This window comes from Zootoca vivipara, chromosome 15 (genome assembly GCF_963506605.1).
Source record: "Zootoca vivipara chromosome 15, rZooViv1.1, whole genome shotgun sequence".
Classification (NCBI taxonomy): domain Eukaryota; kingdom Metazoa; phylum Chordata; class Lepidosauria; order Squamata; family Lacertidae; genus Zootoca; species Zootoca vivipara.
The window spans coordinates 2,388,291-2,412,207 of record NC_083290.1 but is presented as its reverse complement, the minus strand read 5'-3'; the positions used below and the strand labels follow the sequence as shown (position 1 = coordinate 2,412,207).

Genomic DNA, 23,917 nt, shown 5'->3' with positions numbered 1-23,917 from the left:
TGGCTCCCGAACAAATCGGATGTGCCCTTTGGAACTGGTAGGGCAGAAGAGAGGAAGACCAACAGTAGGGGGCGCCAGATCCAATGGGAAGTGGAGACACTCCCTGGGCTGGTTAGAATACCTGAATCGTAGAACCAAAAGGGTAATCTTGCGATGCAGGAATCTTTTGCCCAACGTGGGGCTCAAACACACAACCCTGAGATTATGTCTCATGCTCTACTGACTGAGCTTGGGTTGTAGGTAAGAAAGAAGGCTGATGTGGGGATTGGATGAGGGCAGACTGAGGTTGGTGAGGCTGAGGTTGGTGGGGTAGCGCCCCCATGAAGCAGTGGACTGGTCCTTAACACATACCAGTACGTATAAATGGATGAATATCCCACCTTCTTCTCCAAGGAGGTCAAGGTGGTGTATATGTCTCTTCCCATCTTAATTTAATCCCCACAACAACCCTGTGAGGTAGGCTAGGCTGAGAGGCAGTGACTGGCTCAAGGTCAGCTAGTTAGCTTTGTGGCCAAGTGGGAATTTGAACCCTGGTCTCTAGTATCCTCGCCTGACACCCAAACCACACCACCACCACTGGCCACCTGCAGCTGCTCTGCCAAGAGAGCGGAAGACATCCTTGCAAAGCCCAACTCCACACGAGCCTTCTTGCGGCTGGAGGACAGGGCAAAACTCGAACTCGCTACTCACTCTCTGGGCTCGGTTACCGATGCATTTTTCCTGGACTGCAGCAGACTGTGACTAACGAAGGGTGTGGTGGAAGCAGCAGCAGCGTTTGTTGAGAGGCGGCCACCGGGGAGACGTCACCCGGCACCGCATCACTGCTTCAGAGCTGCCGGGCCCCTTCTGGGAGGCAATTACGCCTGCCCAATTTGCAAGAGCAATGGCTTTGTGCTGTGTGCGCTTGTCCCAGGATTTCCCCGTCCGTGGGCAGGAAGTGGAGAAGACAGCTTTCGAAAGGATGTGAGAAGAGCAAAGGTCTCTCCAGTTTGACGTTCCGTTGCCCACAGGGGCAACTAGCTGCCTGCAGGAAGGTCCCAAGCAGGGCAAGAAGGCAGCAGCCCTATTCTGTAGTTGTCATGGTATTGGGGGATGGACAGCCACTGAGGAAAGGGGGTTCATTTGGCTGCCACTAACGGTCCCAGCTCCTGCCCACCTAGCACTTCAAAAGCATGTCAAGTGCAAGTAGATAAATAGGTACCACTCTGGCGGGAAGGTAAACGGCGTTTCCGTGCGCTGCTCTGGTTCGCCAGAAGCAGCTTAATCATGCTGGCCACATGACCAGCTGTCTGTGGACAAACGCTGGCTCCCTCGGCCTATAGAGCGAGATGAGCGCGCAACCCGAGTTGTCTGCGACTGGACCTAACGGTTGGGGTCCCTTTACCTTTAAGCTCATTGCCCGCCTGCCTCTCCTTGCCATCTCATCTGTAATAGCTTCACGAGAATGTAATGAGAACCGGCTGGATCAGGCCAAAGGCCCATCTAGTCCAGCATCCATGCCTCAACAAAGGCTAAGCAGACGCCATTTCCGGGAAGCCCACAAGCAGGATTTGAGCACAGGAATTCTCTCCCTTCCTGTAGTTTCCAAAAACTGGGATTCAGAAGCATGGCTGCCTCCAACCGTGGAGGCAGAACACAGAGATCATGGGCTCGTAGCCACTGATAGCCCTCTCCTCCTCCATGAATTTGTCTATCCTCTTTTAAAGCCATCCAGGTTGGTGGCAATCACTGCCTCCTGTGGCAGGGAGTTTCACAGTTTAATCATGTGTTGCATGAAGAGATCCATTCTTTAATCCATCCCAAATCTTCCGACATTCAGCATCACTGGACGTACACAAATTCTAGTGTTAAGAGAGAAGGAGATAAGTGTTTCTCTATTCACTTTCTCCATGAAATGTATTTAAGGTGTCCATTGAGAGGGATATCTGGCCTCTAAAAACCATTTCCTTCAAACCCACAGCTGACAATGCAGTCAAGTCTTCCACGAGCCAAACAACACGTCTGGTAAAATTGCACAGCACAGATCCTTTAGGAGTGTGTACCAGTATGGATTACAGCTGGGGAACTCGTTTTTGTTCTTTTCAATGGCTCCTCACATTTAAGAAGTAACCAGCCACCCTGCACATTGAAAACTAGAGGATCAAGGATTTAATATGAGCTAGCTTTCCACAGGCAGGGAGTCTCTGTGTGTGTTCTGAAACATGGAACATTCTGTTACATACTGAAGTCTGCACCCTCTCTAGCTGAAAGACATCGGTTCCGTATCTCATTCTCCACTGCTGCTACCTCCCCACGAGTTCTCAAGATACACTCCAAATAGTCTTCCACTGAAACTTGGGGAGGGGAGGGGGGAAAGAACTAACAATTCTAAGATTAAATAAATGGATTTTATTTAGGATAGTGCTTAACTTATTACTTTGCCAGCTACAGAAAGCAACCCAGTCCTTCCCATCTCAGCAGAGTACAACCACCGTTGTGTTAAGAAGTACAAGAGAAAATAAAAGAGAATCCAGGGGGTTATCCTTTCCAACTCTGGTTGCAGAAATTTGATAGCAAATCCACTTAATTGCCCTTTAATCTTCCCCGTCGCCATTTTCCAAGTCGACAGTTTATATGGATCTGAAGTTATTTCCCTGCTATCAACCATCTGTCCACTCCTTGTAGGCAAAGGATATAAACCCTGTAATTTTTTCGTTTAAGAAAATCAGCACTAACGGTGAAACACCTTCAAAACCCAAACAGGATCAACAGTTAAATCAGCTCAAGGAACTTGGAGCATCTGTAAAACGGCAATTTTCTGAGTCTATCTGAACAGATCGTGTATTAATTCCAATGGTTTGGGTTCGGGTGTTGTGGTTTTTTGCACAAGGTGCACAGGATATGGTCTTTGCTGGGCCCAGAAACGGGGTTACTTGGAAGCCTCTAAGTTAAAGCAGTGACTGGTGCAAACTCTCTTGATCAGCCTTTGCCAACCTGGCGCCTCCAGATGTTTTGCTGGCGAGTCGTAGTCCAGAACACCTGGAAGGAAGGGCACCAGGCTGCCACAGGCTGCTCTAGTCTGACTCCCCACTTCTGGTAAAAGAATGGATGAAACACGGAATCCGTATTTGCTTCAATAGAAAACAGCGATCTCTCGTCTGAGTCTGGAGAGGCTGCCACAACAATTTGGTAATTTTTTAAACCTCTTTTTCTTAAAAAACAAACAAAACCCAAACCCCTGGAAATCCAGTGTCTGTTAGAACAGGAGCAGGCTGCTTTAGAACAGGGTAGGAAGCCGGGGAGGAGAGGGCTCACAATTGGATTTCTTTTCTGGTGTACGAAGGTGACATCTGTAGAGAAGACTGATTCATGCCAGTGAGGACAGAAAAGACATAAAAATAAATTCATCTGCAGCCAACCCCCCCCCCTCCCCACGACGTTGCAAGATCTGAAATGACGTCTCTCTCTCTCTCTCTCTCTCTCTCTCTCTCTCTCTCTCTCTCTCTCTCTCGAAGTCTCTTAAATATGAGCATGGCCATCTATATCTCAACAGTTTCACGAAGAGAGATTCCAACAACACACAAGCCCTTCTTCACGTCAAACATGATGGCCTTTATGTGTTCCCCTCATGCTCTGACTGCGCCTTCTCTCCCCCCCCCTCACCAAAACGCCACATACATTACAGTAGAAAACAATGTTTAGAATAGCTTTCCGTCTAAATTAAAATAGATTATTATTATTATTTTTAAAAAACGGGTCCTATGTGAAGTCCTGGCCAGAGATATGAGTCAATATGATAGGCTTTGGTCACTCTCAAAAGTCCCTTTCTCCAAAACGGGGATTTTATATACCACGCCCCACCCCCAGAGGATCTCCCCTCCTCCTTAAATCCACCAAGAAACGCTCCTGAATATGTCCCCCCCCCCCACATGCACAATGCTGTGCAAAGGGAGCCAAGCAACTGGATTCTCTCGCAGGGATTTCCAAGAGGCAGGCGGTGGCTCAAAAAAACGCAGGAACAATCGAAGGGTTGGACCCGGCTAGAATTCTTATTTTTTAAAGAAACCAAATGTCTTCAAGCTGTATTCATAATAAAACCAGCACACCTCAAGATCTCAAAACATTTGAGAAAGGCTTGACTTGGCATTTCATGGGGAGGCCGGTTTGAAAAAATTGGTGATGATCTTTTTCGGGTCCCAAGCCCACCAAAAAATGGCCCTAGGTGACACTAAAGGTGGCAGCGTTGTCACGCAGGTTGACTCACCTTGAGCCTATGCATATGTGTGTGTTTTCAAAAGGGGGGGGGTGTTAATGCACATGTTTTGAGGACAACCGTAACTGAAAGGAGAGGAAGGGGAGACACCTCTGGGGGTTGTGGCCGACCTCAGAGAGAGGGAGAGTGACCCCCGCGCCCCCCCCCCCCAGTGCTGCCCTCCTCTCTGCGTGACTCTCGGCTTCGATTTCACCAAAGGGGGGCACTCCAACAGTCTTTGCCTGCCTGTCCCTCCCAGACTAGGCAATGGACGCCCCCCTCCCAAAAAGCTCAGAAGTCTCTGTGCAAAGCGTCCCGTCAATGGAAAGCGTAGAGTAACAAGAGGATGGTGCAGACCCCGATGACGCCGCCCAGGATGAGGGAGTCCCGCCGCTTGCGGAAGTTGATCCGCTGGATCAGGCTGTTGACAGCTGGAAACCGGTCTTTTTTGGGGGGGGAGCAGAGTTAAGGTGATTGCTGTGCCAAGTAATGCATTTATAGAATCATAGAGTTGGAAGAGACCACAAGGGCCATCCAGTCCAACCCCCTGCCAAGCAGGAAACACCATCAAAGCATTCTTGACATATGCCTGTCAAGCCTCTGCTTAAAGACCTCCAAAGAAGGAGACTCCACCACACTCCTTGGTAGCAAATTCCACTGCCGAAGAGCTCTTACTGTCAGGAAGTTCTTCCTAATGTTTAGGTGGAATCTTTTTTCTTGAAGTTGGAATCCATTGCTCCGTCCAGGGAGCATGCCCTGAGCGCTCCTTCCCACTCCCTCCCCATAACCCCTTGCAAGGCTACTGGGCTTTCCTTCCTGGAGGAAAGATAGAATTGGAAGGGACCCCCAAAGGCCATCTAGCCCAACCCCCTGCAATGCAGGAGTTGCGGCTAAAGAAGCCATGCCTGATGGCGATCCGACCTCTGCTTATAAACCTCATGGCTTTGATATTCAGGCACATCCACCCCTCTCTCCACCCTCCACCCAGGCAAGCAAAGAGGCATGGCCAGAGTTCAGGGACACATTTCCAGCCAGGCAGAAACTCTCAAGGGAGGGCGTGAAGGAGGGCCAGAGAGAGGAGGTGTGGCAAGGGCAGGTTCCAAGGGCGAGGAGGCGAGGTCTGAAGGCCGGAGGTTCCCCATCTTGCCCTGAAGCTACCCACTTCCTCCCCTCCCCTGGACAGGCAGCCATGCTTTCAGAAGCTCCACGATGAGCAGAAATCCAACCGGTGCAGATACTCAATCACAGGAGGGCTCTTTTGGATTCAGAAGGATTGTAGGAACTAGATAATGGGGTGGGGGCAGATCAATGGGGTGGACGGCATCTCTCCCCCCCCTTTCCTCTCTTCCTTCACCTCAAGGAGAATGTAAAGCAGGGCTGGTGAATGGCGTGGGCTGGGGAGAATCCTGGGGGGCAGGCAGAGAGGCTTGGAGGGGGCCGCATTCAGCGCCCTGGGGCCTGAGGTTCCCCAACCCAATCCATGAAGATTTGAATTTTAAATACAAGCAGAACATTTGGGGGGGGGGTGAGAAGGGGAAAGGAGCATGTCAGAACCCTGTGCCCATGATCATTAGTCATCAAAGAGGGGAAGGAAAAGTCCCCAACGGCTGAGATTAAGGGGACACATGTGGCTTTAACCGCTTATTAGTGGGACTGCAATTGTCTTTTCATTGTCAGAATAAAAGAAAGGGGGGCAATAATGAGAAGGGGGTGAGGAAGCTTAATGCTCACATTTATGCAGAATCCTAGTATTTAATCTTCCTAAGTGACTGGCTTACTTTGTGATACAGAGGGAGCTTAGCTGCTTTAGATAATTGTTTAGAGACCATAACAACTAACCGAGGGGGGGGGGGGAAAGAAGGGAGGGAGGGAGGGAGGGAGGGAGGGAGGGAAGGAAAGAAAGAAAGAAAGAAAGAGAGAATAGTATAATACTGAATATACGTAGGCCAGGGAATCAGGGTGCACAAAAACAAGTGTATGTGCTCTTCTAGTGCAAGGAAAAAGCATTATAAACACCCCCCAACACATATGCCTTCCCCTGGACAGGAAAGATGCCATTAGACTACAACACCCATCATGCTCTGCCACCAGTCCTACAGGGGATGCGGGGAGTTGGGAGTCTGACAACATCTGTGGGACCACAGGTGTCCCTGTGCTTGATGTACAAAGAGGGATTCTTCCAACTCCTCCTCCTTAAAGCGGGGATGGGGAGCGGCTATGGCCCTCCGGATCTTGCAGGACTACGAATCCCATCATGCTCTGCCATCTGCCGCAACGGGGCTGCTGGGAGCTGGAGGCCAATGATGTCTGAAGGGCCACCTGCCTCTCTCCATCCCTGCCCATGAAGATTCCCTTGAATGTCACGCAGCAAGGAAGCAGAGCTTGGGAAATCTCCCTTGCTCTGGGCCTCGCCTATGGGGGGGGGGGGTCACTTGGAGTCAACAGCGATGGCTTAACAGGAGTAAATAAAAAGCTTTCCCTGCTGATCAGCAGCGCCGAAAAAGGCTGCACCTTCTGGAGGTCTTATGCCTCGTTCCCCAATAACCTTTTAAGGGCGATGCTTATAGCCGAGGTCGCTTTGTTTGTGCCCGATGCTGGAGGGGAGGCAGGGGAGAACGAAGGAACAGGGGGAAGAAAAAGAGAAGCCTGAATGAAATTTATGCTTCATCAAGCTGCGCATCTTTGGGAATGTGATCTGTCTAATCAAATGAGGCTTCATGCCTTTTCTTTGGGCTCATGCAAGGGAGGCAGGAGAGGAGGGGGAGGCGGAGGGGGGGCTGAAGGCACCCTGGCAAAAGCATTGTTCTTAGGCTTGGGGAGCGAAGTGGAACAAGGAGAACGAGTCGGGGAGACACACAGACCAGGACAGGAACGAGAGCAGCCTGGGGTGTGTGCTGAAGTTGCAGCAATCTTCCGGTTGGTTTCAGGAAAGAGAGGGAGAGGCAGATGGATGAAACCCCTGCAGGACACTCTGCCAACCTTGCCCCCCCCAAGGACTTGGACTATAACTCCCATTAGCCTGGAAGTGCCAGCTGGGGCTGATGGGAGTTGGGGGTTGTAGTCTAAAACACGGCTGTGCTGACTGTAGAATCACAGAGTGGGACGGGACCCACAAGGCTCATCTAGCCCAACCCCCTGCAATGCAGGAATCTTTTGCCCAATGCGGAACTCGAACTCACGACCCCGAGATTAATAATTTCGTGGTCAACCACATGAGCTATGGTGGGAGCTTGTGCAAAGGCTGACCTAAGCGATTTCCTTTGGTGTTCGTTGGAAATGTTTGCTTGTCCTTTAGAATGCTTCCTCTAAGGTGGGGCGGGGGTGTCAAAGGAGGATTCTCACGATCCCTGTGGAGATGGGTTGGAGATACACTAGTGGGGATTTGGAGCTAGACAAATTGGCAGAGGGGCAGGAGGAGTCTGAGCAGGGTGAGAAAGGGGCAAAATTGGGGCAGTGCCAGTCATCAAGAGGAGCTCGACCCTGGGGAAGGTTCAAGCAGGGGGCTCAGAGAGGTGTCTCCCACACCCTGTGATCCTGGACACCTCTAGCCTGGCATTCCCAAAGGCCCTCCCCACCCTGTTGCTGTCAGCCCCTTCTGCGAGTAAGCAGCCTCCTTGAGAACAAGTTGGATACTGAGGTAGCACCTCCATCTCCAAGGACATGGGGATGCCAAAGCCATGATGAACGAACCTCACAGGAGCCACCTGTGGCTCCCAGTACATTGGCTCCCAGTATGTTTCCGAGCACAGTTCAAAGTGTTGGTGCTGACCTTTAAAGCCCTAAACGGCCTCGGTCCAGTATACCTGAAGGAGCGTCTCCACCCCCAATCGTTCTGCCTGGACACTGAGATCCAGTACCGAGGGCCTTCTGGCGGATCCCTCGTTGCGAGAAGCCAAGTTGCAGGGAAACAGGCAGAGGGCCTTCTCGGTGGTGGCGCCTGCCCTGTGGAACGCCCTCCCAACAAATGTCAAAGAGGAAAACAACTACCAGACTTTTAGAAGACATCTGAAGGCAGCCCTAGTTCAGGGAGGCTTTTAATGTTTAATAGATTATTGTGTTTTATTTTTCTGTTGGAAGCCGCCCAGAGTGGCTGGGGAAACTCAGCCAGATGGGTGGGGTATTATTATTATTAATAATAATAATAATTACTATTATTACTATCATCACCATTTGCCTGCCCAGAGCAAAGGTGCCTGTCACTTGCCATGCTCAGGCTGGTGCCCGCCCCGGAGGGGTGGCGTGTAGCTTGCTGGATCAATGTCTTGGCTCACACCTTGTTATCCAGTTCCCCTGCTGTCTTTTTAACCCTTGGCTGTGTACCACTCTGATTCTCGCATTAAATAATCTGGCAGAGAGCAGAAACCCAACTTTGAGTTATTTCATCCGGCAGAACAAGAGTCTTGCAACGTGCAAGTAAGATTCGCACTCCGGAGCAGGTCCAAGGCGAAGTTTAGCGAGAGGGAAATCGCGCCTACCCTGCCCAGCCGCAGTGAATTGCAACATGCCGATTTCAGTGGGGATGTTTGAAAGCAGAACCAGCTTTCTTTGAAAGGATACTGGCCAAAGTGTTCATCTTGCTCTGTATGGACTTCATCATCCCTCGTTGAGAGGTCATGTTTTCTTTCGTTGCCATGGCAATGCTGGAAAGGAGGTGAGTGAGCAGAGAGAGAGAGAGAGAGAAGGAAAGAAAGAGAGGTAATGTCACTGGTACCCCGAATAACTTGCAATCGGACATAACAAAAAGCTGCCACATGTATATGTATGTATGCAAGTGGAAGCATATTGACAAGCACAAGCTGAATGTTGGTGCTATACTGTTTCAACCATCATGGTTTCCCACTCTCCAAAGAATTCATTTGATGAGGGTGCATGGGAAATGCCTCTGTCGGAGATCCCAAGGCCCCTCTCGGTTCCCGGGGTTCCCTAAACAGAGGGCATGGCTGTTAAAACCAGCCGAAGGCCCCGCAGCAGCGACCCTCTCATGTTTAAAGCTCGACGAAGGCATTTCCTTTTCAAAGTTGGAAGCGGTCTAAAGTGTGCGGCTTATGACTAGGGGACGGACCACAGAGGGCGAAGAGAAGACCATAAGCGACCCAAAACCTAGAATGTTTTAAGGACGCAGTGTGAAAGCAAGCAAGCAAGCAAGCAGGGGGCGGTCGCAACGAAGAAGGAGAGAGGTGGCAGCAGCTGGGTGATGATGGCAGTGAGAAGGCAGTTTGCTGAGTGACAGGGAGGGCCAGGGTGGTGGGGTCATGCACCAGGGGGTTGCTGTGGGGAGAGGGCGTGTAAAGCACAACTTGCGGACATGCTGGGCAACAGAAAAGCTCATCAGAAGCAGAGAGGAAGCTACAAACACAGGGAGCTGCCTTATACTGAGCCAGACCATTGGCCTATCCCACCCAGGGTTGTCTGCACTGGCTGGCAGCAGCTCTCCAGGGTTTCAGGCAGGGAGTTTGAACCTGGGCCCTACAGGGATGGGGAAGCTTCACTTTGCTGAATCCTGCTCTCTTTTATTTCTTGAGGTTTGCTTCGTTTCGGAAGCGTTTAACCAGGGCAAGATATAAGTCGGGGCAGACCCCAAGGCAGATGTGTACATTTCTAAGCAGAGGTTGTTTAAAATGGGAACCCTCTGTATACGCAGCACGACGAATCGGTGTTTGTTTCCACAGCTACCCAGGCCCAAGGGGAAACCTGCAAGCACTCTTGGGAGTTCTCTTTTGAAGATCAGACGATCTTCAGGGGACGGAGGCAGGAAAACAAAGCAGCAGAAATTCTTCTCCTTTTGTGGTATGGCAAAGAAAGGGATTCAAAGGGGGATCCTTAAAGCTGGAGGAGCTGCAAGCAAATGTGCAGGAAGCAGAAGGGTCAAGGGGGTGAAAACAAGAAAATGAAAATGGGAGACAGGAAGGAAATTCTGCAACACAGGGAGCAAGAGGGAGAAAGAGAGGTTTGTCATGCTGCTCCAATAACACTGGAAAGTGCATTTCCTGTGAACCCAGGGACACAGCAAAGCCTGGGTGGATTTGTGGCTAAGAGAGTATCAGGTACAAGAAGCGGCCTCATCCCAAGTCAGACCCATTGGTCCATCTAGCTCAGGATCAACTCTGGGGCCTTCCTTCTGTGTGCAAAGCAGATGCTCTCTGCCGCTGAGCTATGGTCCTTCAAATGCAAAGGGAGAGCCTTATGTGTTCCACCTAGCACAGCACTGTCTGGCACTGACTGGCAGTGTCTGTCCAGGGTTTCAGGCCTGGCCTCCCCAGCCTTAGCGGGGGATTTCTGGGTGTTTCTGCAACGCAAGGCAGCTCCTCTGCCACGGTGCTGTGGCCTGACTGAGAAAGTCAGAGAGGAAGAGAAACTTTGCACTGCTGTGAAAGAAACAACCATAATTGGCTTTACGTAATTGGTGCATGACAGCAAGTGATTTATGTGGTTGGCTAATGAAAACCGCCACCCAGATGATAACACTTCCAAGCCTACTTGGAATGCATCTGCCTTCTTTACCTAAGAACACCAGAAGAGCCTGGTCGCTGGGTCAGACCAAAGGCGGCTCATCTAGTCCGGCATCCTGTTCTCACCGTGGCCATGCTCCCTGTTTATGAGTCTCATAGACTGAGATACAGAGGAATACTGCCTCTGACAGAGAGGGAGCAAAGCCATCATGGTAAGTAGCCATTGATAGCCTGATCCACCATGAATTCCCCCCCCAAAAAAAATCCCCTTTTAAAACCGTCCAATTTGTTGGCCATCACTATCTCTTGTGGCAGGGAGTTCCACAGTTTACCCATGCATGATGTGACAAAGTCCTTCCTTCGTCTCCCTAGAATCTCCCAGCATTCATTTTCAATGGGTGACTTTCTGGGGTTCTAGTATTGGGGGGGAGGGGGGGAGGAATTCTCCCTACGGTACCTACTTTCTCCGTGGAGGAAAAATTTATACAGCTCCCCTGAGTATCTTTTAGACCTGAGCCATAAAGGTTTTCCTTTCACCAGAAATCCAAAGCATTACCTTTTCTGCCTCTCAGTTTGTACTCTGAGCATACAAATAATAAAGGTTTGTTCTGCTGGCCAATATGGATTTGCAGCAGCCCATGTAGAGACAATTTTTTTCACAGAGGAGTCTTCCCTCAAGGGAATATTCAAAAAGCCCCAGCAGTGAGCACAGGTCTTGCCAGGGAGATGTGGTGTGACATTTCTGTATTTATAGGTAGAACATAGACATTCATCAAGGGGAGGGCATATGACTAGACTAAATTATTTGCATCCCTAAAGCAGAAAATTCACTCTGATAATGCTTTTTACTTTTGCAGATGGGAGTATAGAATCATAGGAAGCTGCCTCAGGTCACCGGGTCCATCTAGCTCAGTGTTGTCTACACTGGCTGGCAGAAGCTCTCCGGGGTTTCAAGCAGGAGAGGGTTTAAACTTGGGAGATGCTGGGGATTAAGCCTGGAAAGCTATGGCCCTTTTCCAAGAGAGAGGTAGGTGGGTGTGCAGAAACCAGCCTACTGAAGAATTACGAGATTTGCATCTGTTGCTCCACCCACTTCCACGTCTAGCCCCGCCCACCATGGGCATGTGGCCCTCAGATGGTTGCCCAGGACAGAATGTGGCCCTCAGCTGGAAAGGGTTCCCCCTGAGCAAGGGAGCTGCTGTTTTCTGCCCAAGAAAACGCATAATCGTTTTTGACCAGGACCACGATCCTTACCCTGGGCGACTGAGCGGCCCCCAATCTGCGCAGGGCTGGGTTTGGGGACTTGCCGAGGCAGCCCAATCGACCTGCCACAACGCCCAGCCGTGCGGGTGGGAGGGCCCTGAGCCAAGCGCTAATGTTAAATACATCTCAGGCTCGCTTGCTGCAATGGCCGCAAGCACTCCCCTCGCTTCAGCTGGTGGGGGGGGGAGGGAAGGCTGCCAGATGCTTTTCTGTTGCATTAAAAAGGAGAGAGAGGGAAACGGGGGGGGGGGACACCATTAAGGAAGAGAAGCTTGAAAGGAACCTTTTCTGACAGCTGCTTAAAAACCTCCAGTGAGATGCTTGCAGGAGCAGAACCGCCTTCTCCAGCGCCAACCTTGTAAAACAACCGTTTCAGAGCAGCAGAAAGGGGCTGAGTTTTTCACTGGGGGAGGCAGTGGGAGGGGGTAGACTCCAAGGGCCAGGGAGTAAGCACCAGCCTGCTTGGCATGTTAGGCTGCATCCACAGAATTAGTGCTCCAGTCGAGGAAAGTAATAGTCCCACTCTGTTCTGCCTTGGCCAAACCACACCTGGAGCCCTGATTCCAGTTCTGCCTCCCACAATTAAGAAGGATGTTGACAAGCTGGAAGGTGGGCAGAGGAGGGCAACCAAGATGGCCATGGGCCTGGAAACCAAGCCTTGTGAGGAACGGTTGAGGGAGCTGGGGATGTTTAGCCTGGGAAAGAGGAGACTGAGAGGAGGTGTGAGAGCCATCTTCAAAAATCTGAAGGGCTGTTACATGGAGGATGGAGCAAGCTTGTTTTCTCCACTCCGGAGGCTAGGGCTTGAAGCAGTGGCTTCAAGTTACAAGAAAGGAGATTCCGACTAATCGTTAGGAAGAACTTTATGACAGTAAGAGCTGTTCAACAGTGGATCAGACTTCCTTGGGAGGTGACAGACTCTCCTTCCTTGGAAGGGTTTAAGCAGAGGTCGGGTGGCCATCTCTCTTGGATGCTTTAATTGAGATTCCTGCATTGCAGGGGGTTGGACTGGATGACCCTCGGGGTTCCTTCCTTCCTCTATGATTCTAGAATCCCCAGTGGCACCTCCAAATTAAGGCTGGCAATGTCCCTCCTGCCTGACATGCTACTGTCATGCCCTAAACCTGTTATGCACCTGCATTTGGTCATGAAATATGTATCTCTGTTTGTGTGCTGTAGAAACTAGCTACTGAGGGCAACTGGGGCACTGCCCCACCAAGGTGATTCTTCTTGCCTTCGGCCAGTCCCACACCTGACTGCCTCTTTACGCACAACTAGCCCCCTGGGGCTGACCTTGCCCACCAGCTCCCTCCTCTTCCTCCTCTGCATTGCCCCTTGTTACCTCTGGCCCTGCCTTCCGTCCCACAAGTCTCATTGGCACCAGTCACTGCTCAATAACAGAATTCTCTCACTACTAGGTCACTCTGCTAAATGCCACACCCTGGTATATCCTTCTCTAATTTTCAGAAGGTTTAATGTACCCTGAAGAGCTGAGAGAGATCACCCCCCAACACACACCCCATTTTCTCAGGGTTTGCAGCTAAACAAACAAGAGCCACAACAAAGATGAGGACAAAGTTTCCTGGAGTGCTTCTCCCCTCAAAAATCCCCCAGCAGTCATAAACCTCTGGAGGAGGAGGAAGCTAGGAGCCTTTCTTGATGATGGCGCACAGGAATTTCTGCTTCATTTAGGTGGCGCATGGAGCGTAGCCGGTCATTCGTTTTACTTCATTTCAGGGAAAGCTGACATAACAAAGGGGAAGGGAGGAAGGAGGGAGGGAGCGGAGAATGAGGACATGGTTTTGCAAGAGAAAGCACTTCCAAAACTGCTCTTTTCCACCGAGTTGGCAATGCAAGAGAAGAGCTTTTGCTAAGGGGAAATGTTTGTTTAGGATGCTGAAGCTGAATTTCACACGTGCAAAAATTTAAAAGTAAATTTATCTCACTGGGACGGATTGAGGGGTCATCTCCCCCAAATTCCTGCAAGACAACAGATCTCAGAGGAACCGGTGAAGCTTCCTCATACAGTCAGATCATTGGTCCTTCTAAGCCCAGGGGTGTCCATCCTGAAAGGGAGCAGCTCCTCAAGGTTTCAGGAAGGCAGTCTGTCTTACCCAGCTCTACCTGTCAGAGATTGAACCTGGGAGGTTCCGTGTGCACAGCACACAGCACAGTCGACCACTGAACTATGGGTCTTGCGCTAAAAGCAAAACAAGGTTCAAGTCCTCATGGTTCTAAATTAAAGGCTGCCTTATACTAAGTCAGACCTTCAGCCTATCTAAGCTCAGTATTGTCCGTGTTGACTAGCAGCAGCTCTCCGGGACTTCAGGCAACATTCCCAGCTCTACCTCTGCAAAGCAGGGTCTGGTACTGCTAAGCCAAGATCCTTAAAATAAGCTAAGATTCCAGTCCTCATGATTCTAAAGAAAGGGATGGTTTAAACAGGAACACAGGAAGCTGCCTTATCCTGTGTCAGATCACCGGCCCATCTAGCTCAGTATTTTCATCGGGGACTGAACCTGGGACCTTCTCCATGCCAAGCTCTTACCACTGAGCTACGGCCCTACTCTAAGGGCTCTGTCGCAAAGGTCCTCGGGACCTGTGGAAGACCCCTGGGGCAGATCTCCAATCTCCTCCTGCTCTCCGCTCCCCAGATTATCACCCGCCTTAAACAGATGACGGAAATGCACCAGGAAGCCCAGGGAGCCAACCTTGCTCCAGTCACCCAAGCAGCCGTAACTCAACGCCGCTCAGGCTCTGCCGGCCTCACGTGCTCCCACTGGTGATGACAGACAAGGAGCTAATTAAGAGGCGGGCGAATTCCTAGTGGGTATAATTCCCCCAAGCAGCAGCAGCAGCAGCAGCCGTGCTACCACCAATTAATCAGATACACAAATGTTTGCAATTACAGTGAGGAAAAGGGGAGGGAGAGGGAGAGAAGAGAACGAAAACATGGGCTTTGTTCTCACAGGGTGTTTTGCAGAAACCACACCTGAAATGACATGAAAGTTTCCCTTCCTCCCTCTCATCCAATGAAGCTGAATGTTGGAAGATTCAGGACAGGTTAAAAAAAAAAGCCCTTCTTCACGGAGCATGGAGTTAAACTGCGGAACTCACTCCCACAGGAGGCAGTGATGGCCATGAAAGACGAGGGAGAGGGCTATCAATGGCTATGAGCTACGACGGCTATACACTGCCTCCACAATTGGGAGGCAGCCATGCTTCTAAATAAAAGAGAGAGAGAGAGCTAGAGAGTGTAATGCAAGTAGGCTGCAAAACAAAAAGGCAACAAAAACTCAAAACAGAAGATGATAGTCTGAGTAAAGAGGGGAGCTACCTCTCACAACTTTGCAAACACCTCTGCGCCCCACTGGCAGCTGCTGCTAATCTATATTTAAAACACCCTCAAATTGCCTTTCGGCTGCTCAGCAGTGCTGAAGGACATCACGTGATGTGACACTGTGCATTTATAAGATAATAAATGAACGTTCAGAAATAAAACAGGAGGTTTGAAGAACAGAGTCCAGAAAACGAACACTGGCTTTGCATCCCACCCAAGGCAAGCAGTGAAGTCGACTTGTCAAAGTAACAAGGACTCAAAGGTCCCTTAACAATGTTTATTTTGTTGAACTACCGGTACATCGATGTTGCTTTTTAAAGAAAAGTTATGACTAAAAGTGTCAAGTGGCTGGTGGCAGTATTTAATTTTCCCTTTTTTATTTTGATACGTCAGGGACTTAGAAAAGATCTACAAAATGTTCCACTATCCTGGTTATTGTGGGGGCAAATGTCTTCTTTTTGTGGGGAGTGGGAGAGATAGTCAAACAGTGGCTCTTAGGCAATGAAGTACCTGGGAAAGTAGCTTGACAGCACAGGGGTCTCATTGCTATATAGGATCCTGGTTGACACGGCCATAGGTATGACTATTACCCTAAAATCCCAGTGGGAAAATTACTCTAGTTGGATAAGAAATTTAGTGGGCAGCTATATAGATTAGAGAACTATCTCCATCGATCTCTGCAACCACCAGAAGTGAGATGGCTGGTTGAAGGCTGGCATTAGGACCCCTCAGAAATTGCATAGAGGCTAAACTCTGAAGCAGGGAGGGTTGTGCCTTGCAAGTCTGATTCTACAAGCAGGAAAGTGCAAAATGCATGAGCTTAGAAACAAGACCGGTGGGAGGTAGTAGGCTGGGTCTTACCTTATAGTTTCTTCTACCAGCCGGTCAGAGCTGAAAGAAAAAAAGGGGGGGGGACATTTAAAAGAAACAGAATTTTATACATCATGATTTCTATAAACACAATCAGAGCAGCTTACGATAAAAGCAGGAAAACAGAATGGCTTTTTTTGAATGTCACAGTAAACCATGGAGTAGAGAACCAAATGCGGCCCCCCAGGCCTCTATCAGGCCCTTGGGACTCTCCCTCAAGGCCATGCCTCCTCAACAGCCCTACTTTGGAGCCTCCTGGAGTGTTTTTTTTTTTTTGGCCTGGTTGAAATGTCAGTGTGGACAATACTGAGCAGACAAGGCAGCTTCCTGTGTTCCTAAATTAAACCTACACGATTTTCAGGAATGCAACTGGTGAGGACTTAAACATGACCATGTCCCTCAAATCAGCTGAATTGAAAAATGAAACAAAAAAGTCATCAACACTGTTTGAGGTCAAATAAGCAGCCTGCAACTTTTCTCGCTGCTGCTAGGTACAAAGGCATTGTTGTCAGGTAACAGGCATGTCTACATTGCCCAGGAACCAGCTTTAATTTGCCCCTCTCCATTGCATTTTTACATTAAACAATAACTTCAACATAACATACATAATCTAGAGAAGCTTATTTGAGTGCAAGAGTGAACTGTTTGCCCTATAACAATCCAAAGTTACTTGTTGGTAGCAATAACATGTTTCTAACGCAAAGCTTATTAATAATAGCTCAACTGTCAAAAAATCCTTTCCATATACAAGTTTGAGATTTTGGAGGAAGAAAATGGGTTCTGCCCCCGTTGACTAATGAAGACTCTCTCTTCTATTTATCCCCCTGGCAGCTCTTCTATGCTTTGTCAAACGGTCTGCAAGGGCCACCATCCATTACAAGGCTGACCCAATCTATCAAAAGGTATCTCAGATTTTGTTTTCCAGTGTTCGAAGCACCTTAGTTTAAAAAAATCGCCAGAAATGCTGGAAAGGCTACAAGGAATATCCCCCTATGTTTAGGGAAGCTTTTAATGTTTAATAGATTATTGTATTTTAATATTCTGGTATAAGCAACCCAGAGTGGCTGGGGAAACCCAGCCAGATGGGCAGGGTATGTATATATAAATAAATAAATAAATAAATAAATAAATAATAATTATGTGAGTTGCATGAATGGCAACACAGGATACAGCGCACAATGTATTTGATATGGCCTGATTGCTACCACCACGGGAAGGGTTCAAGTCAGTATGAATGTAAGGGCCTGCTGGATCAGGCCAAAGGGGGCTCATCTAGTTCAGCATCCAGTTCTCACAGTGACCAAGTGGTTGCCCCCAATGAGAAGCCCACAAGCAGGACCTGGGTGCAACATTTTCTTCCTCCCCAGACCCCAAACTCTGCAACTGCTTGCCTGCTGAGCTCCGAGGAAGAGCCCGCAATTCCCCCCCCCCCAAGCAGGATTCTGCCTCCAGTTTGCAGAGAGGTAGAGAATCTGCTCATTTGATAAGTTTTACAAAAAGCTCCCCCTCGCTGCCACCACCCCTCCCCGTCTCAGCGCATGGATTTCCACATTTAGCAGAACGCTTCCCTAAGGCAACATAACTTTTTGCACAGTTCCCCCCCCCTCTTCCCACCTGCCCCATATTTTCCCAAAATATATTTAAACCCCTTGCAGGGAGCAGATGCCAAAGAAAGATGCCCACATTTTATCTAATTTAAGGAGTGGAACGGAGGAGTGGGGAGGGGGGAAGAAACCCAACAGATTCCTACTTTGGAATGCATGGCACCCCTGGGTAATATCATGGAAACGCATGGAAAAGGGGGTCACAAAAGAATAATAATAATAATAATAATAATAATAATAATAATAATATAATAATAATAATAATAATAATACAGAAAATAAATCAAGGATGGTATGATACAGAAAAGAGAATGTTGCCTCTCTGTATGAGTCACTGTTCTGAAGGTGTCTCCCAAATACAGAAACATAGGAGGTGAAGACCCACTGAAATCAATGGGCGTGACTAATACAGGTCCATTTATTTCAGTGGGTCTACTCTGATGCAACCCAGGTGTTCATCTGAGGATGGGAAATTCTCCACATGCTTTAGAACAAAACCAGCTTGGCTGAAAGTGGTGAAGTGTGTCTCTGGTTTTAGTTTGGATAACAAAGGATGCGTCTAAGCCTGTTGGGAATTTCAGCAACACTCCTCTGGGCACTCAAGGGTTAAAGCCCCTGCTTCGCATGCAGAAGGTCTCCTTCCAATCCCTGAAAGCCTCTCCAGCTACAATGAAGATTAGGTGACCTTCCTGTTTGAAACCCCAGAGAGTTGCTGCCAGTCAGGGCAGACAACACACAGCTAGCTGGACGCAGCAATAAGAGGTAGCTGAGTGGAAGGGCACCTACTTTACATGAAGGAGGTAGGTATGTTTAAAACACTCTTGTTACGCCACTTTAACAGTCATGGCTTCCCCCAAGGAATCGTGGGGACTGTGGTTCCTTAACCTCACAGCACCACAATTCCCAGGACCCATAATAAACTACAGCTTCCAGGGTTCTCCATGAATTTTAAAGTGGAGTGCTTTAAAATGGATGGTATGGTACCGCGAGTACAGTGCTAAAAGAAAACTTAAAGAAAATGATGTACAGATGGTATCCGACTCCGGTAAAGCTAGCTAAGATTTATCACAAAAAAGATAATAAGTGCTGGAAATGTAAGAAGCAGGAAGGTACTTTCTTCCACATGTGGTGGACGTGCCCCCAAGTGAGAGACTTCTGGGAAAAGATTTATAATGAATTGAAAAAAGTGCTGAAATGCACATTTGTTAAGAAACCAGAGGCCTTTCTACTTGGGATCACAGGGGATGATATTCCCAAGAAAGATATTGTTTTCTTTTTGTATGCCACAACTGCTGCAAGAATATTACTGGCAAAGAATTGGAAAAATGAAGAATTACCGACGGTGGATGAATGGCAGAAGAAATTGATAGAATTTATGGAACTGTCTGAGCTGACGGGGAGACTCCGGGATCGGAGCGAAGAAGCGACGGAAGAAGACTGGAAGAAATTTAAAAGATATTTGGAAAACAAACATATCATAGACTGATTTAATGATAGTGAGGGAGATACAAGGAGGTTGCAGATTACAAAAGGGTTTTAGAATAACCAATCTTAGAAGATAGAGATATTAATATAAAGACGAAAGTAATAGATTAAGAGTTTAATTGTTTAGAACCACTAGATATGGTATTATGATAATATTTAAGCAAATCTAGAAGTATGTAAGATTAAGAATTTACTAAGCTAGATATGTAAAGAAGCGTAGCGGGAGGAGGGAGAGGAAGTCAACAGATTAGATTAGTAATAAGGATATCAAATATGAATTTTTGTTTTTGTAAAATTTTCTTCTTTTTGTGTGTTTTTGTATTCTTTTTTCTTTTTGTTGTATGTCATTTTTGTTTCTTCTTTTTATATTTCTCTTTTTTTATATAAAAAAAAACCTTAATAAATACGTTAATAAAAAAAAATGGATGGTATGAATGGGCAAAGTTCACAGGCTTAGGCCTCGTCTACCTGACCACTTGTTTTTTTTTTATTGAGATTCTCAAAACAGAAGCATGGGGGGGGCAACATTTCTGCATCGCAGGGGGCTGGACTACATGACCCTCGGGGGTCCCTTCCAACTCTAGAATTCTATCATTTCAGACAACTAATGGCCGACCTAGATTTCCAGGTGCCACGGGAGACGCATCACGTGCCCTGTTTGATCTGGAGCTGAAATGCTTTTGCAAAGTACACGGTGGGCTGGTGACACAGCTCCAGAGAGAGGCCTTCTCAGTAGGCACCCGCGTTGTTTTAAGATCAAGAGAAATAAACAAGCCCCATATGCACTAATGGAGTAATTAGCAGCAGCGTCAAGAAAGCTGGATTTATATTTTCAAAAGGCAACAGGGCGGTGGGTGGGGAGGAGCGAGGAAATCTGGGCCGTTTTCCAAAACCTTCCGAGGAGAGTTTGCGGCTCGCTCTTTTCTGAGGAAAAGCGCAAAGCTACACTATGGCGCTCGCTGCTGTGGGGGGCAGAAAGGACCCCCACCACGGATAGCTAATAAGAGAGGACTAGACAAATTCAAGCTGTCGATGGCTACTAGGCATGGGAGCTATGCTCTGTCTTCACGGTCAGAGGCAGCAATGTTTCTGAATACTGGAAACCACAGGAGGGGAGAGCTGCTCTTGTGTCCAGACCATGCTTGTAGGTTTCCCAGAAGAGGCATCTGGCTGGCCACTGTGAGAACAGGATGATGGGCCATTGGCCTGATCCAGCTGCGCTCTTTTTGCGTTCTTGAAACTGCTAAGGGCCAGACCTTACCTTCCAAGTCCCGGACTGCAGAATCCGGGACCGGCAGCCGTGTGACACCGGAAGTTGCGCCGACGTAACTTCCGGTGTCGTTTTGCCCTTCTATGGGCACAAAAAAATGGCCACCGGCGGCTTCAAAAGTAGCTTCTACGCATGACCGGAAGTGCGTCGGCGCGACTTCCGGTGTTGGCGGCGGTCATTTTTGGTGCCCATAGATGGGCGGGGCGACACCGGAAGTTGTGTCGACGCAACTTCCGGTCATGCGTAGAAGCTACTTTTGAAGCTGGCGGCGGCGGCCATTTTTTGTGCCCATAGAAGGGCAAATCAGAAAAAAATGGCCGCCGGCAGGAGAAAATAACGGAGAAAAACGGGAGTCGAAGTGATACGGGGGACCACCGGGAAAAGGTAAGTAAAAACGGGGGTTTCCCGGGGAAAACGGGGTACTTGGCAGCTATGGGCCAGACCTTCACCTGCAGACATCTAAAAATTGACTGATAATGAATGGATTTACCGTATTTTTCCGTGTATAAGACTAGGGTTTTCCCCCTAAAAAATAATGTCAAAAATTTGGGGGCGCCTTGTACATGGATACATCTCCCCCCATTTTCTTAAATCAGGGTCCCCAAAAATAGGGGGCGTTTTATAGACGAAAAAAAGGTCCCATGTGCTCCAAACATGCAACTTACCCCTCCCCACCCTCTTCTTCTTCTTCTTTTACCTGGCAAGACAGATGAAGAGCTGACAGAAACATTTTTTAAAAACAACAACAACACGCCTCTTGGAAAGGGATGGCGTATAATGATGCTGATGCAAGCTAATGGCCCGGATTCAAGAACAGCAGCAGCCGGCGTCTTCCAAGAAAGATGACCCAACACAAAGCACCTTGTTTACAGTCAATCATGGCTTTGAAAAGGAATTCCTGCCTCATAGAATCATAAGGTTTGAAGGGACCCCCAGAGTCATCTAGTTCAACCCCTTGCCATGCAGGAATCACATGCTTTTACCATCACACGGTTCTTCCTAATGTTTAGTCAGAATCTCCTTTCTTGTTATTGGGATCCATTGGTTCGGGTCATGGAATCATAGAATTGTAGTGTTGGAAGGGACCCTGAGGATCATCTAGTCCAACCCCCTGCAATGCAGTTTTCCCATACAGGATCAAACCTGCAACCTTGGGGTTATCAGCACCAAGCTCTAACCAACTGAGCTATCCAAGCTCCTTCCCTCTGGAGCAGCAGAAAGCAAGCTTGCTCCCTCTCCCATGTGACAGCCCTTCTGAATGTCTGGCTCTCATATAACCTCTCAGTCTTCTCTTCTCCAAGCTGAACATGTCCACCTCCCTCAACCATCCCTACTAAGGCTTGGTTTCTAGGCCCTTCAATGAGTTCAACAGGGTTGCCATATTTCAAAAAGTGAAAACCCGGACACAAAAGTTGCAAAAAAATCTGCAAAAAAATTCAACACTTTTCCCCCTGGACATTTTTTTGTTTGTTTCCAAGACATTTGTTTCTGATGGACGAAACCCGGATATGTCCAGGAAATGCTAGACATATGACAGTTAAACCTCTTAGCCTCATGTTCCCTTTCCAACTGGCACCAATCAACTATGGCCCTCCAGTTCACTCTGTCTGGCCCTTGAAACTCTCCACAAGCCATGCCCTTCTCTAGCCCCGTTCTGCATCCTGTGCCTTTTTACCTGGCTGCCAAGGTGTCCCCGAACCGTGACGGACCTGTCCATTCTCAGTCCGCTCACCATGAGCTCTGACAAGGCCGCACCTCATTTCAATCTTTTGCAGTCGTGGTTCATTTATTAAGCTTGCAATTCTATCCTGCTGTTCCTGCAACAGGGAGAGCACTTGCCAGCCAAGATTCTGCCAAGCCTGCCTGCCTGCCTGTAGAGATTCCTGGACGCACCCGAGCCCCACACAGATGCTTGAAGGAAGACAACCTAGCCAGGAACCCTATGGACACACAGAGGACACTCCCATCCCCATCCTCACACTCTGGGTGGAGCAGGACAGTAACAAGTACATTAACTGTAACCCAGTGGTCTCTGAAATATGTTATCTCTCTTTCAGAAATCGAATGTGTGGGGTGAAGAAATACACTTTGCCCCCCGTTATTGCTTGGTGCCACCAGCTGGTGTGGGCATGTCGTTGGGGCCATCAGAGCTCCAGGGCTTAGCGCTGCGATTCCTGAAACAATGTAAGTGATACATCATCCCAGCGCCACCCCAAAATATCCACACAGCCGACCAGCGACAATCTTCATTTACGTGTTGTTGGAATGTACTGCTTTGAGTAAGGATGTTTCCATGCAGCACGATGAAGGCAGAGCCCATGATTTGCAGGAGGGAAGATACAAAGCCGTTAACAGTGGGAGATGAAAGGCTGCTTTCAAGGCTGAGCCATTTCCGTTTGGAGAGCAGATGGAGGGGAGCGCTGCTCTCCCGCCCAAGCACAAGGCTGCAAAGGAGAACTAAGATGGAAAAAGAACTGTGCTTAAGAATAAAGGAGCAGCTTGCAGGGATCGAAGCGTGCAACCTGGCACTGGGGATAATAGCTTCACTGATGCACAGGAAACTGAGGTGGTGCTCCAGAAACCCGCTAAATGGAAAGAAACTACAGGAAGGAAGCAGCTGGAGGGAACAACTCATAGTTTCAGTTGTCTCTACACAAATGCACAGAGTATGGGAAACAAACAAGATGAATTTGAGCTCTTAGTACAGGATGGCAAATACGACCTGGTGGGATAAGACTCATGACTGGAATGCAGGAATTGAGGGGTATAACCTGTTCAAAAGGAATAGACCAAACAGGGCGGAGGAGTGGCGTTGTATAGAATGGATGTGTACACTCGTGAAGAAATACATGACCTGGAGCATGAAAAGGAGATTGAAAAGGGACCTTACTGTGGGTGTCTGCTATAGACCGCCAAGCCAGACTGAAGACTTGGATGATGCCTTACGAGAGCAGATTAAAGGGAAGGTAAAGGGACCCCTGACCATTAGGTCCAGTCGTGACCGACTCTGGGGTTGCGCGCTCATCTCGCATTATTGGCCGAGGGAGCCGGCGTCTAGCTTCCAGGTCATGTGGCCAGCATGACAAAGCCGCTTCTGGCAAACCAGAGCAGCACATGGAAACGCCGTTTACCTTCCCGCTGTAGCGGTACCTATTTATCTACTTGCATTTTGACATGCTTTCGAACTGCTAGGTTGGCAGGAGCTGGGACCAAGCAACGGGAGCTCACCCCGTCACAGGGATTCGAACCGCCGGCCTTCTGATCAGCAAGCCCTAGGCTCAGTGGTTTAACCACAGCGCCACCTGGGTCCCAACGAGAGCAGATTACCAAACATTAAAAAAGGAGAGAAATGGCAAGCATGGGGGTCTTCAACTTCCCCAATATCTGTTGGGACTCAAACTCTGC

General features: G+C 48.7%; 1 protein-coding gene across 2 annotated transcripts in view; it reads right to left on the bottom strand.

Moving 5' to 3' along the window:
* Positions 1-3,196: 3,196 nt before the first annotated feature.
* GOSR1 (golgi SNAP receptor complex member 1) overlaps positions 3,197-23,917 on the bottom strand; it is a 47,601-nt gene continuing 26,880 nt past the window's right edge. For both annotated transcript variants that reach the window (XM_060283078.1, XM_060283079.1), the window contains exons 7-9: positions 16,145-16,174; positions 8,789-8,871; positions 3,197-4,674 (exon numbers count right to left, since the gene is read on the bottom strand). In XM_060283078.1, the coding sequence (XP_060139061.1) occupies positions 4,550-4,674; positions 8,789-8,871; positions 16,145-16,174 (238 nt within the window). In that variant the 3' untranslated portion in view covers positions 3,197-4,549. The remainder of the gene's footprint in view (positions 4,675-8,788; positions 8,872-16,144; positions 16,175-23,917) is intronic.